General features: G+C 33.7%; 4 protein-coding genes across 4 annotated transcripts in view; 2 read left to right on the top strand and 2 right to left on the bottom strand.

Moving 5' to 3' along the window:
- The window catches only part of LOC104769726 (potassium transporter 8-like), a 12,214-nt gene extending 10,180 nt beyond the window's left edge, over positions 1–2,034 (bottom strand). The window contains exons 1-3 of the mRNA XM_010494005.2: positions 1,694–2,034; positions 1,099–1,597; positions 950–1,003 (exon numbers count right to left, since the gene is read on the bottom strand). Of these exons, the coding sequence (XP_010492307.1) occupies positions 950–1,003; positions 1,099–1,597; positions 1,694–1,732 (592 nt within the window). The 5' untranslated portion in view covers positions 1,733–2,034. The remainder of the gene's footprint in view (positions 1–949; positions 1,004–1,098; positions 1,598–1,693) is intronic.
- LOC104769724 (cyclic nucleotide-gated ion channel 18-like) lies at positions 8,970–12,327 on the top strand. Its single transcript, XM_010494003.2, has 7 exons — positions 8,970–9,488; positions 9,706–9,918; positions 10,006–10,316; positions 10,401–10,512; positions 10,609–10,845; positions 10,935–11,329; positions 11,759–12,327. The coding sequence occupies exons 1-7, from the start codon at positions 9,027–9,029 to the stop codon at positions 12,168–12,170; spliced, it is 2,142 nt and encodes a 713-aa protein (XP_010492305.1). The 5' UTR covers positions 8,970–9,026; the 3' UTR covers positions 12,171–12,327.
- Positions 12,478–14,550, bottom strand: LOC104769723 (UDP-glycosyltransferase 90A1-like). Its single transcript, XM_010494002.2, has 3 exons — positions 13,563–14,550; positions 12,973–13,317; positions 12,478–12,888 (listed from the first exon to the last, which is right to left on the bottom strand). The coding sequence occupies exons 1-3, from the start codon at positions 14,541–14,543 to the stop codon at positions 12,691–12,693; spliced, it is 1,524 nt and encodes a 507-aa protein (XP_010492304.2). The 5' UTR covers positions 14,544–14,550; the 3' UTR covers positions 12,478–12,690.
- LOC104769722 (GPI mannosyltransferase 3-like) overlaps positions 17,449–18,746 on the top strand; it is a 5,402-nt gene continuing 4,104 nt past the window's right edge. The window contains exons 1-4 of the mRNA XM_010494001.2: positions 17,449–17,689; positions 17,871–17,988; positions 18,279–18,383; positions 18,653–18,732. Of these exons, the coding sequence (XP_010492303.1) occupies positions 17,481–17,689; positions 17,871–17,988; positions 18,279–18,383; positions 18,653–18,732 (512 nt within the window). The 5' untranslated portion in view covers positions 17,449–17,480. The remainder of the gene's footprint in view (positions 17,690–17,870; positions 17,989–18,278; positions 18,384–18,652; positions 18,733–18,746) is intronic.

The raw sequence follows: 18,746 nt of genomic DNA, 5'->3' as shown, positions 1-18,746 counted from the left end.
CCGAGAGACATCCAACCGCGTTTACGAGTTTTCTTGAGGAACTTGTAGATGTAATAAGGAGACAATGCTTTGTAAACATGAGGATTCCAGTGGAAGATGTTGTATACACCAATGGTGCTTATGCAGAGAAGCCATGTCAGCACAATGGGAGCAAATACAAACCCTAAACGATGTGTTCCATAGTGTTGTAGGGAGAACAAGATTATGAGTATGGCGCAGACCACAGGCACCTCCACATCTGCAGAATTGTGAGTGCTTTAGTTGATTCAATAAATGAGTAGCTAGCAAGTGAACATTTTAGCCATAAGACAAAGAAGGTTACTTAATTCAGAATCTTAAAAAACCTATGACCTGAGAAGTCTTATCCAATCCAACTAACATTTTATTTGACCACTTGAGTTTCCAAAAGGTATAAGCTTTATGAATTTTATATTCCTTCATCTTTATATATCTTTAATAAATCACTAACTCCTAAACCACATTCATTATCTTATGATTATAAGAATGCAATCTGCATCAGCCTCACCTTCTACACTAAAAAAAAAGTTAATTAACTTATTTTATACATAATTAAGAAGCTTCATGTTGATCCTACATGGATTCAACCTAACATGCAATTAGCCAAATGACTATGTGGACACTAAACACCAACATAGGTAATCTAAACCCAATATCTCGACTTATTGCGTGATTTTAGCATCCGGCTTGAAGGGAATCAAAATTGTCACTGCGTCTACAGTTACTACTGATGGAGCAAATCTTGTTCCTAAACTAATCTAAACAGTATGGATTAAACTTAGGAACCAAACAAAACTTAAGAGGAAACTGCTAAAAATAGCATAATTTGATACTTTTGGGGATCTAGTGATTTTAAAATTCCCATTTTTTTCAAGTTGCAAAATCTCTACACTTACCAATCTAATCAAAAAGAAGCAAAAAAGGAACTTACATTGATGTTGCTGCTTGGACATGGATAACTCTAATCCAGAGACTGCAGAGAAAACTGCAAATTCACCCCCAAAAAGTTAGCTACTAATTAAGGTTTTAGATCCTTTTTTAAAATCAAATCTGAGAAAGAATCAAATTTGTTTTAATTACCAGAGATTGCAGGTGTAAGAACACCATCACCAATAACCATACAAGTCCCAATCAGAGCAAGAACAAGCAACATGTTCTGAAGAAACTTATGCTTCTCCAACGTGTTTTTCAAACTCCACCCAGTAGCTTTCAAACTCCTCCTCGAATCCTCCCCGGAGTTATTATTCTTATACTCAGAAAGATCCTCATCAGCGAGCTGGAAATTGGGCAAAGAGCTGATTCTAGCATGACGACACAGTAAAGAGTAGAGAGCAAAAGTCCCACCTTCACCATTATCATCAGCACGAAGCACAATAAAAACGTATTTGACAAGTGGGATTAAAGTTAATGTCCAGAAGATGAGAGACAGAACACCAAAGATCTCTTCGTTTGTCTCTGAATGTGTGATGTCTTCAGCAAAAGTGCTCTTGTAGACATACAATGGCGAAGTCGCTAAATCTCCATAGACTACACCTAAGCTCTGGTATGCTAAAGTCAGAACTGTCCACCAAGATTCTTTCTGGCAACCGAACCCCAAACAGAAAAAGAAAAGAACAGATTTTTACACATTTAGCAACAAAAAGAGATGATTTTTAAAAAACTGAAATTGAAGTACCTTAACTGGGTTTCTTGGGCTTAGACGCTCGAGATCCATGATTGGTTTTTGTCTCTAAAAAATCACTCACAAGAAACTCATTTTTGTGGGGGTTGAAGAAGATGGGATTTAGTTTATGGAAAGCAATAAATATATGGGGGAATTTAATACGATTGAGGACGTTAGGAACTTTTTATTTTGGATTTGTGATTAATGATGCATTGAAGGTATAACGAAAGGTTTGGCCAACAAAATCAAGAACCACCACATAGACAGAGAGAAAGAGAGAGGAAGAAACACACAAAAACATATGAAAGAAGAATATGATTAAAGATAACTGCCACAAATATAACTGCAAAAATATCATAATACTCCTCAAGCAAAAAAAAAAAGAGTGGGGTCTTCTTTCTTTCTTTGTTATGGAAGAATGTGCAAATCTTAATAAATGTGTGTTTGTATAAAGAAATGTACTTTTCAACCTATATAGATTTGTGTGTACTGTGTGTATATTTTCTTGTATTTATCAAAATTAACGTAAGATCGTTGTGACACTTTTTCACGCGGATTAATGATTATTTTGCATGATTTTATAATATGATTTATTAATTTTATTAATAAAGATAAAATTAGTGTATATCTTTTTATATAAAAAAAATTATAGTTAAAAAGTCATTTTTAAAAAATGTGTTAACCAATCCATAATTGAATTTATGTAATAATTAGTTGTTATGTAAGAAGACCATCTGTAAAATTTTATGGATAAAACAAGTTTTACAAGTTCTAGTGTAACCATAAAATAAAGAAAAAAATGTCAGAGATGGAAGAAAGAAAAAAATATAGTAGTAGTAGCTAGGAGGAGATAAAGAAATATTAATGGGAGATGGGTGGGGAATGAATAAGATTGGTGTGTCTTCTTCACTTTTTTTTTTTTTATTGTTTGTTTGATAGTACCAAGAGATTCTATTCTAATTTCATTCTTTGATGGTTTATCTTAGGGGTATATTACGTTACGTGTGTGACCTGTTAGTTCATCCTCTCCAAAACTCTCAAATCCACAAAAATTATTCACACATATCTATAGATTATACTATTCAAGGATATTTTTAAAAAACATATCTTTTGATTGTATTTGATTTATATGACTTAGAAAAATCTTTGGACACGTGTGTATGTATAGGATATATAGGTGAAAGGATTCTAGTGTGTGGCACCACCTTCAAAACTTTTTGTCAAGACCTAACTCTTACCACTTTGAAAGCAGCTTATCTTATTTCTTTTTGATATATACTAATTGATAAGCGAGTGCTTTAAAACTTCACAAAACTACAATCTACTTTTTTATTATTCAATAAAACAATATATTTATGTACAAAGTCTTTTTCATTTGGGTCCCAAATGATTGAAATGTTCACGATACATTTCCTCTTGTGTCCGTCGTTAGCAATTATGTAAATCAAACAAAAAGGAAATTTGTTGCTTCCTAGAATGGGATGTGGGAACCCTTTGCCATCCATCTTATTACATGTTTGTAATCATTTATTTTTTTTATAATCTGTTTCATAATAAACACCAACGACTTTATTGGTAAGAAGAGCAACAAGTATAGTAGTTTATATTTATTTCCTTTATTCTGAAATAACAAGTTTTTCTCTAGGAGGGCAAATTTGTGTTCCTTGTATTATTAGTAAAGACATCTTTCATATAAACTTGTATTTGCCTTGTCTTTGAATGCTACTTTAATTTTTTTCCTGAATTTTGTTGATTTTCTTTTGTCTTTAACAACAACAAATATAGTATTTTTTCGTATAGTGTACTCAACATGAAAAGAAAAAGAATAAAGTAATTCAAAAGAGTGTAAAACTTCTTAATTAATTATGGTTTTTAATATAATATTCATAGTGGCAAAAGGTGGAAAAATAAAGGAATTGGATCCCGTCAGATTCTATATTTTAACATCTCTAATTTGCGTTTCAAATCTGCCACACGTGGTCATACTTAATATCAGCCATCATCGAATCAGAAGTAATTAATTAGTCGATAATAATGTTTAACCAACATCGTATCTGTAGATCCATGCATGATTAATCCTCAGTTGGAATGACATCATTGTTTCATAATTACATTTAACAAAATACATAGATAAATATAAAATCATATACTGTATATATAAATATAAGCTTGTCTATATGTTATCGTTATTTCTCTCGATTGAAAGTTTACTACTTTGTGTCAGATGGGAGAAATAATTTTATGAGGCAGCTAGCTAATACTATTATAGATCGATCATTCTTTCGAAACCGTTAACCCAATCATGTTTTACATGCATGTCTACGTTTTTTTTTTTTTTTTTGGGACAGGTTATGAGATATATTCATTGGTAATAATGATTTCGAATTATGCTAGCAATTAGTCTTCTGGTAGTATGAGATTTATTGAGATCTATAATAGGCTAAATTGGTGTATACAAACATATTTATTTTGCTGGTATAATTTACATTTTTGCATGGGATATAAAGTATCTCGAGCGACACTTGTTTTCGTTTTATTTTCCACATCGTAACGTATAAAAAAGGTCAACGATAATTCATTTAATAGTTCCGCTCAAATAATAGCACTTAAAAAAGATTTGGGTTTACTAGCCAGTGCTTTGATTTATGTATTGATCGTATTATTTTCGTTTATATCGTCCGGTTCAAATCTACTCGCACGAGTTTATGTTCTCTCTATTTCGGTTCAAAGTTGGTTTTGCTTAATAAAACTAAGCACTAAATACGTCATTGTAGTTAGAGGAAACATATATATAAGCATGTATTTGTTTGATGTCCTTGGAGGCTTTCAAAATATATATATACTAAATAGCTAGCTAGCAATAGTGGAAATGGTTTTTTAGTAGTGGAAAAGTTAGAATGATATGATGGAGGTTGTTGTTCCTTTTGTGTGTGTGGATAAACATTTATGTTTCCCTGACGTAATTTTTAAAAATTTGTTTTTTTAGTATTCATTTTTTTTTCGTTATGATTCCTTTTTAATATTCGCATCATTGTTTCTAAGTATTTCTTATTCCCTTTTTGTTATTTTTATAGGTAACACACACTAACACACTATCTTATGGTGCCAACTGCCAACATACATATGTACACTATCTTCTCCCACTACCATATATTGTCGCAGAATGTTTGGTACGCGTGCTCCTTATATATCCTTTTTATTTACAAATTCTATTTTATCTATGGGGTAAGACAATTTTTATAATTTTTTGTCAATAACGGAAATATATAAAAAAACAGTATAAAAAACTTAATCACGGTTTTGTATGTTGACAAAAAATCATATATATATAAAAGTAAGGTTTCACTCTTTCCTTATTAGTCCATTTGGCAATACAATTTTAACAAAACAAATATTTATATTAAAACACAAATTGAAAAACAATTAATTTTCACATTTAACTCACACAATATAAAACTGAAATCATATAAATTCTCTCTATAAATTATGCATTAACTTTATTTCTCCACTAAGTTGTATTAATCAATTGTATTAAAACAAAACAATAAATTAGAATTGTAACTCTCATTTTTCTAAATGTAATTTTCCATCATTTCTCTTCCTATAAATACTCATTATCTTATTCTCTTAGTCTATCACTCTTTCATTCTCTCATCTTCTTCCACTACTCTCAAATCTCTTTTTTGTTTTGTTTTGTTTTGTTTTGTATTTTTTTTGTTATTGTTGTTGTATGGGTTATAAAAAATCAAATCAAATATCATTGTAAAAGCTTAGTTTTAGAGTTTGTATGATATGTATATCTTATATATTTATTTTAATCTTTTAAAATGTTTATCTCCATTTTCTATTTTATATTAACATCTTATAAGTCATTATTTTCATACTTCCTTACAATATTCACCACACAATAAGATCATAAAGTTGAAATGATCCATATGTAATTATCTATTATGTCTCTGGTTATCTCACATATTCATGTATCATTTTTAATAATTTATAAAGATCAATATAATATTTAAAGATCAATATAATTATCCATTTATCCATTTATAAAGACTATTTTGTTTTGTGATTCAATTGTTAAATCTGCAGATATCAATATAATATATATATATATATATATATTTATGATTTGAGGTTTTTGAAAACAAAAAGAACATAATTAAACAATTGGTTTTTTGTGTCTTTAATCAAAATAAAAAATGATCCAAAAAACAAAACATATTCAACTGGAACTTAAATATAAAAATAAAATATAATTTTAAAAATATCATTTCACTAAATTCTCTAAAGATGAAACCATTAGTATGAAATCTAGCACTATAAATTAAATTGATGAGTGAAAACCAAAACAATATAAGTTATCCTTGGAATTATGTGAATTTTGATTCAACCACTTGGTACTCCTTTTATTTTAGGTTATAAAAAATTAAAATATTTATTTATAATTAAAGACATGTAACTCCATTTAACTCAAATGTAACTCCTATCCAATAATTGTACATTAATTCATTCCTCCTACTAACTTATTTATCTTTCAAGAAAAAATATTTTTAGTTAAATTTTAATATTTTTAATTTATTTTGGTTGGCTAAACTTATATTTATATTTTGGTTGGCTAAATTAATATATTTCTCATGTAAAATTATTGTTTATAATATATTTCTCATTTCAAAGTTTAAAGCAATATATCATATATATAAAAGTAAGGTTTTTATCTCTCCTTATTGGTTGATTTTCATTTAATGTTTTCTAATTTTTATTTATTTTTTATTTGCTTTCTATTTGATTTAAACAATATTTAAGACCCAATAAACACAATACATTTAACTCACACATTAAAATAAAATTATAACTGAAAATAAAATAAATTATGCATTAATCATATTCTACCACTCAATTTTATTCAAACACAATAAATTACTATTGTAACTCCATAGTTCTAAATGTAATTTCCATCATTTCTTATCATATAAATAAACATTTTCTCAATCTATCATTCTCTCATATTGACATTCTTTTACTATCTCATTTTCACATTCTCTCATTCTCTTTTACAATACCTCAAATCATTTTTCGTTTTTTTTGTTATTTTTGATTTCTTATTTTTGTGGTATTGGTTGTAAAAAACAAATGAAATATCATTGTAAATTGTTAATGCTAAATTTTAATTTTAGAGACTACATGATATATATTTTTTATTGTTCTTATTTTAAAAGATTTATCTCCTTTATCTAATTTGGATTATTATCTTATAAGTAATCATTCTTTCCTCCTTTCCCACCAATATCAAATATTGTTATATCTCATATGTGTTGTAAGAGTTTGATTCTATATTTTAATTTTAAAAGTATTATATATATGTATATATATTACATTGTTTTATTTTTTAAAGATTCATCTCTATTATCTAATTTGGATTACCATCTTATAGTAAACATTCTCTCCTCCTCTCCTACTAATATCAAATGTTGTTATATCTCATATGTGTTGTAACTTATAAGAGTTTGATTCTATATTTTAATGTAGAAAGTATTATATATATTTAACATTGTTTTCAATTTTTATTTTATTTATATAAAAAATATTTCTTTTATATTTCTTGCCTTTCTAATCTATTCATATTTATTTTTTAAATTTGCATAGTTAAATTTAAATTCACATATGTTGGTTTTAACAAAACAATCAACTTTATTTGAGAATTAGATGTTCCTATTCATTTTTAAACGATCAATGTGTAACATATAAGCATTTTGTCTTGCAATCACAAGTTCCATTTCCATTGCTTAACTCCATGGTTAAACTATAATATATGTTGTCCTATTTGTAGGAATAACAACATACTTATTTAATTTATTTAAAAGAGCAGATGATTAAACGAAATAAACATTTCTCCAAATTTTATAATTCAATCAGTGAGTGTACTTATTACTTTGAAAAACTTTTACATTGAAGTTCATAAAATCATATAAGAAAACTAAAATACTATATCACTTCAAATTTGGAAGGAAACACTTGGTATTCCTTTTAAAAAAAGTCAAGACACATATAAAAATTTATTAATATTTAACTCACTTTAAAGACATTAAAGGTCATTTAACTCAAAAATAACTTCTATCCAATAATTTCATACATTCCTCCCACAAATAAATATATATATATATATATATATTCAAGATTGTATTTAAATATTACATAATTTTTTAGTTAGCTAAATTTATAGTCACATATATACAATATATATATATATGAATTTATATTACTTATTAACACCATAATTCGACCCATTATTTGCTTAACTCAATATTGGTTTCAAAGCCAACTAAAGAAAAACAGAAACGATCTTATTGATATTAGACCAAAACATGGGCATACAAACATAATCACTTACACGGAAGATATTTTAAAAAAATAACTTATTATTACAACATCAACGTATGAAGGGTTTACATAAGCAGTTAATTAGAAAATCTATAATACAATAAATGTATTGGAAACAATATCAGTCAATGATAAGATTGGATCCTCAAAAGCAAGAAACAACATCTTCATAATTCATAAAAAATAAACGCCACAATTATACACATCTAAACGAAATAGTATAAACATATAGTGTATAAATAAAAGTGACGGCAAAGCCCGTATATGCCTAATTAAAACGAAATAGTATAAACATATAGTGTATAAATAAAAGTGACGGTAAAGCCCGTATATGTCTAATTAAAACGAAATAATACAAAAGAGAAAACGAAAAAAGACCAAAAAAAAACAAGAAAGTGCCAACTATACCACAACCCACGCGTTGCGTGGGGAAGCACCTAGTAAAATAATAAATCTAGCTAAGTAGTGGTATTTATCAGCTCATACAAATTCAATTATCCCACATAAGTGAATTTTCAACATTACCAAACTCTTCTCTCTTTTTATTTGTTTCTTCTCTCATGTCTAAAATTACATGACGGGCCGATCTATAAACTATTGGGCCAGGTAGGTCCAACAATCAACGACAACAAAACGTTAAGCCAATTGAAAGTTTCCGGAGGCAAAACGTGTGCTGTTTCGACAACATAAAAACTGCATAAACAAAACGAGACCTTCTAATTTCCGTAAATACCCTCACTCTCCAATCGTATTCTCGGAAAACTACCTCTCCCTATTTCCATGGCCCTTCTCTCACTTTTCCCGCGAGAAACCCTCTCCTTCTTCCAAAATCATCAAAAATCAAAATGCAAAATTCAAAGAAAAAATAAAAAAAATCACGACGCAACGTAACTGCCCTAACCTCTCTCTCAATCTCTCTCTCTTAATGCGGAATCCGATTTAACACCGGAATCCGCCATGGAAGATGAATAAGATCCGGTCTCTCCGCTGCCTCCTCCCGGAGACCATAACCTCCGCCGCCACTAATAGAGGATCTGACAACGGTAACCAAATCAGCCTCCTTCTATGGCGGCATCAGATCCTCGACCCGGACAGCAACATCGTCACCTATTGGAACCACGTCTTTCTCATTACTTCCATCCTCGCTCTCTTCCTCGATCCTCTCTATTTCTACGTCCCTTACGTCGGTGGTCCTGCTTGTCTCTCCGTCGACATCAGCCTCGCCGCTACAGTCACCTTCTTCCGTACCGTCGCTGATATCTTCCACCTACTCCACATCCTTATGAAGTTTAGAACCGCCTTCGTCGCTAGAAGCTCTCGTGTTTTTGGTCGCGGTGAGCTTGTTAAGGATTCTAGAGAGATCGCTATGAGATACTTGAAAACAGATTTTCTCGTTGATGTTGCTGCCATGCTTCCTCTTCCTCAGGTTCTGATATAAGCCTTTTGACTAAAACAGAGGAACCTCTTTGATGTGTTTGTAATAGTAGACGACATACCTTCTTTGTCAAGTCACCTTAGTTTTAAGTCTATTCAAAGAAAAAATTTGGTAATTCTAGGTTAAGAGTTTGCGATTAGGATTAAAGAACAGAGATATACATCATGGGAGCCTCATGCTTGTTCTGACTAATCTTTTGATCTCTCAGCTTGTGATTTGGCTAGTAATCCCAGCCGCTACAAACGGGACTGCTAATCATGCGAATAGCACTCTAGCACTTATCGTTCTGGTTCAATACATTCCAAGATCATTTATCATATTCCCTTTAAACCAAAGGATTATAAAGACAACAGGGTTTATAGCCAAGACTGCTTGGGCAGGAGCTGCATATAACCTCCTTCTCTACATCCTCGCTAGTCATGTAAGTTTTTTTCTGTGTTGTGTCATGTGTGTGTTTCTCTTTATATTGATTCTGTTAAAGTTGCTGAGGATCTCTATTTGTGGGTAGGTGTTAGGAGCAATGTGGTATTTATCATCAATTGGGCGGCAGTTCTCGTGCTGGTCTAATGTATGCAAGAAAGATAACGCACTGAGAGTTTTAGATTGTCTTCCTAGCTTCTTGGACTGCAAGAGTCTTGAGCAACCTGAGCGACAGTATTGGCAGAACGTTACTCAGGTTCTTTCTCATTGCGATGCTACAAGCAGCACTACCAATTTCAAGTTCGGTATGTTTGCTGAAGCTTTTACTACTCAAGTTGCCACCACAGATTTCGTTTCCAAGTACTTGTATTGTCTTTGGTGGGGTTTAAGAAATCTAAGGTATGGTAACCTTTGAACCAAAAAAGTTATAGTCTCTATCTTAGAATGTAATCCTCTGTTTCTAACATCATTTTTGTTTCAAAGTTCTTATGGCCAGAATATAACAACAAGTGTATATCTTGGCGAGACCCTGTTCTGTATTACAATCTGTATTTTTGGGTTGATTCTCTTCACACTCCTGATTGGTAACATGCAAGTAAGTTTCAAAGCTTATTCATATGACTGCGAAAATTTTCAATACAGAGACATTGTTTTTGTCTTTCTAATCTTGATTTTTAACTTGGTGAAAAAGTCTTCTCTACAATCGATGTCTGTAAGAGTTGAGGAATGGAGAGTTAAGAGAAGAGACACTGAAGAATGGATGAGACATCGTCAACTACCTCCAGAGCTTCAAGAACGTGTCCGTAGATTCGTTCAATATAAATGGCTTGCAACCCGAGGTGTCGATGAAGAATCAATCCTGCAATCTTTACCTACAGACTTACGACGTGAAATCCAACGTCATCTCTGTCTAGCTCTTGTCCGCCGGGTACATACATCAACTCTGTCCTCATATAAAACGGTTGTGGGTTTGATTGTTTTCCAATTTTAGAAATCATATGGTTTTGCTAAGTGCAGGTCCCATTCTTCTCTCAAATGGATGATCAACTTCTTGATGCTATATGCGGATGCCTTGTCTCGTCTTTAAGCACAGCCGGGACTTACATATTCCGTGAAGGTGATCCGGTGAATGAGATGCTATTTGTGATCCGAGGACAAATAGAGAGCTCGACAACAAATGGAGGAAGATCTGGTTTCTTCAACTCCACTACACTAAGACCTGGAGATTTCTGTGGGGAAGAGCTTCTTACATGGGCTTTAATGCCAAACTCTACACTCAATCTTCCGTCTTCAACCCGAAGCGTCCGTGCCCTCTCTGAGGTCGAAGCCTTTGCCTTAAGCGCAGAGGATCTTAAGTTCGTTGCTCATCAGTTCAAGCGTCTTCAAAGCAAAAAACTACAACACGCTTTCAGGTAAACAATACACATCTTGATGTGAAAAGATCCAGGACAGAGCTAAATTAAGTTTCATATGTCCATTTTTCAGGTACTATNGGAGGAAGATCTGGTTTCTTCAACTCCACTACTCTAAGACCTGGAGATTTCTGTGGGGAAGAGCTTCTTACATGGGCTTTAATGCCAAACTCTACACTCAATCTTCCGTCTTCAACCCGAAGCGTCCGTGCCCTCTCTGAAGTCGAAGCCTTTGCCTTAAGCGCAGAGGATCTTAAGTTCGTTGCTCATCAGTTCAAGCGTCTTCAAAGCAAAAAACTGCAACACGCTTTCAGGTAAACCATACATAGGATTCTTGTGATGTGAGAATCCAGTCATAAAAAGAAATTCATCTTGATATGAAAAGATCCAGGACAGAGCTAAATTAAGTTTCATATGTCCATTTTTCAGGTACTATTCACATCAGTGGAGAGCATGGGGAACATGTTTCATCCAATCCGCATGGAGAAGATACAAACGAAGAAAGCTCGCGAAAGAGCTCAGCCTGCACGAGAGCAGTGGATACTATTACACAGATGAAACAGGTTACAATGAAGGAGACGAAGAAACTGGAGAATATTACTATGGAAGCGACGGTGAGGATATCGAGGGCCTCTCAATGGACAACACAAACAACAATCAACATCTGGGAGCAACAATCTTGGCATCTAAATTTGCGGCAAACACAAAAAAAGGCACAAATCAAAAGGCTTCAAGTAGTACTACTGGTAAGAAAGATGGATCTTCAAACAGTCTGAAGATGCCTCAACTATTCAAACCAGATGAGCCTGATTTCTCAATAGACAAAGAAGATGATCATTAAAAGGTGTAGAGTTTTGGGGTAATAAACTTTTGTGAAATGTTCGGTTTTAGATGGTAAATAGTTAATTAGGAACCCCATATGATTGTTTCAACTTCAAACGCTTTTCTTTTTCCGTTTCGGTTTAAGGATGTTAGGTATAGCAAAAGAGTGTAGAGTACACAATACATTGTTCTTAAAATGTTTGTATGATTTCTTTTCTTTCTTATATCAGATACTGTCTTTGGATACAAACTCACTATGAGATCATTTAAAAGAACAATAACGTAATAGCAACTTTGTGAAATTGATCATACTCGGAGGAAAAGAAGAACAAGCTAAGTCTCCTATTGACACCACTGAATCTGAAAACAATTGAAAAGCTTGAAAGTTTTCAAATTGACTAAACCAACATCCTAGAATTACAGTACCAGGATATATTTCTCTAAACTTATTATAAATTCTACCAAACAAAAAAAAACTTATTATAAACTAACTTTTCAACAGAACCAGGCATTTATATTGGTTAACTGTTATCCAATCCTCAGTCTCTTTGTTCATCACTTGACAACTCACAAACACCATCTGGCTCTCTACTCTTGCATAGCTCTTCAAGAAGAGAATTCAAATTCTTCCAAGACGAACCAGTCTCTGGTACCAAAGCTTTTTTTGCCATTTCCGCATACTCCATCACATTGTTCTTTGCGGTTTTCCCCATCTCTCCTTCCATTAATTCTTTAATCTAAATTGTACAACAACAACAACAAAGTAAATTTAGTGCCTAATCTAATATTAGATTCACTGAAAATATTTTTATATAGAATACCTTTCGACTAAGTTCTTCTTTTCTGACGAGCCCTTTGACACTTCCATCTTCAGCTTCGATTCCTACACCGATCTTAAGCTCCTCTACAACCAGCTTTGCATTGAGCGGCTGCTCAGCCATCATTGGCCAAGCGAGCAGGGGAATCCCAGCACAAATACTCTCTTGTACCGAGTTCCACCCACAATGACTCAAAAACCCTTTGACACTTTCATGTGACAATATCTCCCATTGGTTTACCCATTCTCGCACAATCAACCCATTCTCTTTCACTCTCTTTTCTAACCCTAATCCTGATCCAGTTACTTCATCATCCAAGTCCTTTCTCGTAACCCACAAGAAATTCACCTTTATTAAACCAATCAACACCACGTTAATTAACATTCTGTATGTATGATTTTAGCATCCCTAATTTAAACGTTATAAAAGACGAAAAAATATAAATTAAACGTTATAAAAAGAGGAAAAAATATTTTATGGGATACATGCATGTAAATTACTAATTATAGCTAGGTCGATCGGATGATAAAAGTGATTGGTCAACTGTAATAAATATTACCATGTCCGTTGGATTCATTCTTTAATTAACGTACCTTGGAATTTTCCAATCCTAGTGCTATTTCATTGAGCTGCTGGTTTGATATCTCAGCCTGTGTTCCAAACGCCACATACAAAACCGGACGTCCTTCCTCTCGCTTCCGGTCCAACCAATCAATCCAATCCGGTTTATCACTCTCCGGTTTATGAGGATTTACCAAACACGAAGGCCCAACACACCATGGTTTCGGTTCATGGTCATCACGGGACCGGTAGTCAACGAACGTTGACTCCAGCTCGTAGAAACTGTTCACTATAACTCCACGGCTTTTCTTGGTGGATATAATATGGTCCATTAATAGCTCAAAATCTGGACCGGATTGATCCGAGTTGGTTAAAACCGGGTCGAAGTGGCACTTCTTAACACTGATCCATGGAAAGTCCGGTACAGTAACCGGTTCGGTATCGGATATAACACTTTCCGGTTTGGTAAAGAGTTCGTGAACCCAAACGGATGATACTATAGCCGATGCGTACGAGTTCATGCCGTAGAAGGCGAGTCTCGGGATATCGAATCTAGCGGCGGACTCCGATGTCCACCATAAGAAACCATCGGTGACCATGAAAGACACTTTGGGAAGATTCTTAAGCGCTGCTTCGAAGAGAGGCTGGAGAGACTTGGTTGCACGCGTGAAGGGTACGTAAAGTGACATGGAAGGGAGCTTGTCGGTGCTCTCGATGCCGGGAGGGATTCCGACGATGTTTTCAGGGAAAGGGAGGGAGATTACTCTGACTGATGATGATGATGCGACGTCTTCGGAGAGGAAGTTTGAGACGAATGGTTGGTTTTTTGGGGTGGTGAAGACGGTGACGGAAATGGTTGGTTGTTTTCCATCGTCCTCGCCGGGGAGGACACGGCGGTGACGGAGGAGGAGACGGGCGAATTGGAGGAGAGGAATCGTGTGGCCTTTTGACATGTAAGGGAAGAGAACCACATGGTGTGATGATGAAACGTCCATTTTTTGCATTATTTGCATTGTTCATTCACAAGACTATATTTATAGGTTGATATATATAGGGATTATTGTATTTCCAAAAGAGTTTTTATTGTTTTTGACTGACTTTATGGTTTTAGTTATTACCTAAATTAAAGTTGCTTCTAGTCGTAGATACAGTATTAATTAACGTTACAAAATAGTTTTTGTTTTCGTAGTACTATACTCCAAGTAACACTAGTACTATTGTTTTTCTAACACCATTAGAAAAACACGTGAGAATATATAAGTGAAATTTTGATAATGACAAATGTTATCCCTTATTTCATTAGACACACGTCTCTGCATACAGCATGCCAGTATGCAATTTTAATGATAGATTTTGGGTAAATGTCAGTTTCTTACGTAAGTAAAAGTAACGCTTAGCTTGTTAAGTTTCTTACCTAAGTAACGTCCAGAGGGGTGTATAATTTTCTAGTAGAATCAATGCTTGGAAAATAACCAAAAAAAAAAAGAGAGAGCATAAATTAAAGGAACAAAGTGACAACACATATATGACAACAACAAAAAAAAGTGACAACACGAAAATCTCCAAAATACGATTCAAATTTTACTTTTTAATTAATATCACATTTATTTGCATACTAACGAAATACGTATTCTTTTTTAGAAGAATGTTCATTAATTATGATTTCGTGCTTGATTTAACACCTGTATAGATGGTTATATATAACGTATGCCATGTGTTTGACAGAATAGGCTTATGTCATATGGTTCAGTAAACAGTTTCGGCTATAAAAGGCTAGTCGTGTTAGACTATCCTTTTTTTTTGGTCGTCTAATGTTATATTGATAATACTTGGAATATTACACTGAGAAATACAATTTCGCCGGCGAAAAAATGATATATCCCCAGAGTCTAAAGCCCAAAACAAGGGAAGCTAGAGCCGGCGGACACAGATAAGTCCCCGGAGTCAACTAAAACTACTAAAGGAAGCTTGAAAACCAAAACGAAAGAGATTGAAACCAACAACTAAGAACAAGAGGCAAACTAACAATTACACCCAAAAGATAAACACTATTTCTAAACAACTAAATCGATCTTTTCTTCTGAAGTTCTTGCGAATGAAATGAACCAATGTTAGCCCATGGCCACTACATCGATCACAAATGCCTCCTCCTATCACAATGAGAGAGGATCTCTCGAAACCAAGAACCATGACTTCATAATATGACAAGTAAAGGCCCAATACAGAACCTCATGAAACACTTCCAGATACGGCATAGACGGCTGGTGCGTCAAGGGAGAGCCTAGTTAGAAACCATAAAAGCGAACCGACATCCTCCAGATTCGGAACCGCAAAGACAAGGAGCGAGACAAAACAACCTCGATGAGTCTCGAAAAAGAGATCAAGAACGACACTCATCTACAGAAATTATCATCACCAACAACTTCCACCTAAGAACAGAAAGATCTGAAGCAGAGAAGCAAGCATAAACTTCACACAATAGGAGCCTCATCTTAGAAAGGAGACGAAACTAAAGGGAGACTAACGATAAAACGCGGCAATTACAGGTGAGCGAAAAGACAAAGGCGAGGCGAAGCTGTCTACAGAGCACACACAAGCCAAACACGCGGCATTAAAACAAGAAAAAGCACAAGAGCGTGGAACTGATCTCGATTGTGTGCAGGGGAAAAACGATGGCTTTTTACAGACTTCAGTCCCGTCGATCTCAGATCCGGCACCATCTTCCTCAAACGAGCCACCAACCAAGCAGAACTGAGACGCTCGACCGCTTTCGCAAGACACCCAAAATCACAAAGCGAATAAAATAGATAGAAACCCCATTCGATGGCCAAAAAACTTCTCATAACTTAATACAAAGCTAAAAAGGACGACAAGAAACAAACCAGGGAGACCAGAACCGGTGCTAAAGGAGCCACCGCACTCCGGTCTCAGATCTGAGAAAAAAGTTGAGCGGCGGCTTTTAGAACTTTAGGTTTAGACGAGAGAGAAAGGGGGATACAACAAACTTCTCATCCAAATTGGTAAAAGAAGAAGAAAAATAGTCGTGTTAGACTATCCTCGTCAGTAAAAAATCTACAGAGTTTCTTAAAAACAAAATAAATTAATATTTTAATTACTTGATTATATTTAATTTTTTAAAGAAAGTTAAACTATGAGAATAGTCTAATAATGGAAGCAATGTTTCAAATGTTTTTTGATGAAAAAATGTTTCTCTCCTTTCTCATAACTTTTCATAACTTTTTGATTTTTTTTATTGTAAAAGTTTCTAATAAAAAACACCAATGAAGATAGTCTTATTAGGGCATCATTAGTAGGAAAAACGGTGAATCGTTACTTAACAAAATAAAAAAAATCTTTTTATTGTAAAATTTATTTATTTATTTATTTTTTAATATTTGTTCCACTTAAAGGGTGACACTTGTGTTATTTTGTCTGAGAACCGTTTCTTTAGTTCCTTCCGGAGGAATCATTTCTCCTTCTTTTCTTATCTCTTTCCTCTTTTTATTAATTTTTTAATAAGAGTACTTGTGTGAGTAACGGCCAGTAGCCATGGTCTAAGACAATCTTTATTACTACAATACATATTGTGTTCTTAAGGATTTTAAAATAATAAAAATGTTAAATAATGGATATAACTGTTCTTAAGTAATTGAAAATTGTTCTTATACAATAACTGTTGAATGTGTGTTCTTAAGTATAGACTATTATTTAATTATTTTAGATTTTCTAAGATCACTCTACCGTTAAAGATGCCCTTAGGCCATGTTTTTTCTTAAAGAAAAAAAATTAATCGTCGAATTGTATTATATTACAATGAAATGGGCCTAAATAATCTAGAGCCCATTTTATATAAGCCCATTAAATATTGGCTGAGCTGAGAAGTGAATTAACAACCCAATCAATATGTGTTTTGGGTAATCGCAAAACTGAAAACATAAACTTCTTCTTCGATGGAAATAAGGAAGCGGAAGATCGCCGGCGGCGATGGAGACGGTGGCGCGTCAGTTAACGACGTTAATGAACCCGATTCTAGATCTCCGAGGAAGATATTCTTGTTGTGCCTGGGGTTTCGTGTAGTAAATGCTCTGTTGATTAAGACTTATTTCAACCCTGATGAACATTGGCAATCACTTGAAGTAGCTCACCGCACCGTCTTTGGGTAATGTTTCTAATCTCTAGGCTTTTGAATTTGACTTTGCCTTTTTGTTCTGAGATTATGGTGTTTGTGGTAGTGTTAGATTCGTCTCGGAAGCTTTAATCACATAGTAGTAAGTGAGAATGCTATTTTTAAGATTTTTATTTATTTTTGATTTTGTTTGGTTGATTGATGATAATGATAGGTATGGTTATATGACATGGGAGTGGAAGAGAGGAATACGAAGCTTTTTGCATCCTATGGTATTCGCATTCTTGTATAAACTTCTCCAAGTTACGGGCCTTGATACTCCCTACATAATGGTCAGTATTATTACACAATGTGCTGCTACTTTTCTTGATGGTGATTAGCTTATTTGTTCTAAAGAAGCAGAACCTTTTGACATTGTTTTCTTGAATATGGGTTTCCTTCAGAATCTGAAGTTCTAACAAGTTTCCAATTTTGTCAAAATGGAGTAGTAGTGGCTAGTGGGTTTGGCTATGACTCTGTCTTTGGCTTTGGTTTTCGTAGTTATGGCACTCACCTTGTTCGAACAAAGGTAGATAGACACTGGATATGTGTTTACAATTTTTTTTTTTTTCTTTCTTGGCAGAGGAAAGCTCCACGTCTCATGCAATCTGTATTCTCAGCTATTGGTGATCTCTATCTGTATAAACTCTCAGATGCTCTATATGGGAAAAATGTTGCAAGCTGGTCTGTATCCTTTTCTATGCAGTCCATTAGTAAGCAATTTCTTTTTACTTTTGTATTATATGTCAATGAATTTGCAACCCGTGAGAATAACAAGACTAGCCTTAGTTAATAAAGGCCAAACATTATCTGAGAATGTAACCGGTAGGGTATTAGATATCCTGAGCTTCGATGAGATACGTCTGTTAGTAGTGTCCTCTTATGCTTCTGAAAACTTATTCTTTCTTTATTTGTGTTTGCATTTTATTCTGGATTGCTTCCCTAACTTTTTAGTAGCTCTTTTGTCAAATGGCAAACTGGTTTGTCTTCTTCTGTTTGAACCGTACCTTTTCAAACTGTTTGGAGACTGTTCTTACCATCATGGGGCTGT

The sequence above is a fragment of the Camelina sativa genome, chromosome 20, assembly GCF_000633955.1.
Source record: "Camelina sativa cultivar DH55 chromosome 20, Cs, whole genome shotgun sequence".
NCBI classification, from domain to species: Eukaryota; Viridiplantae; Streptophyta; class Magnoliopsida; order Brassicales; family Brassicaceae; genus Camelina; species Camelina sativa.
Note: the sequence above shows the minus strand (reverse complement) of the source record. Positions and strands in the feature narration are given on the sequence as shown.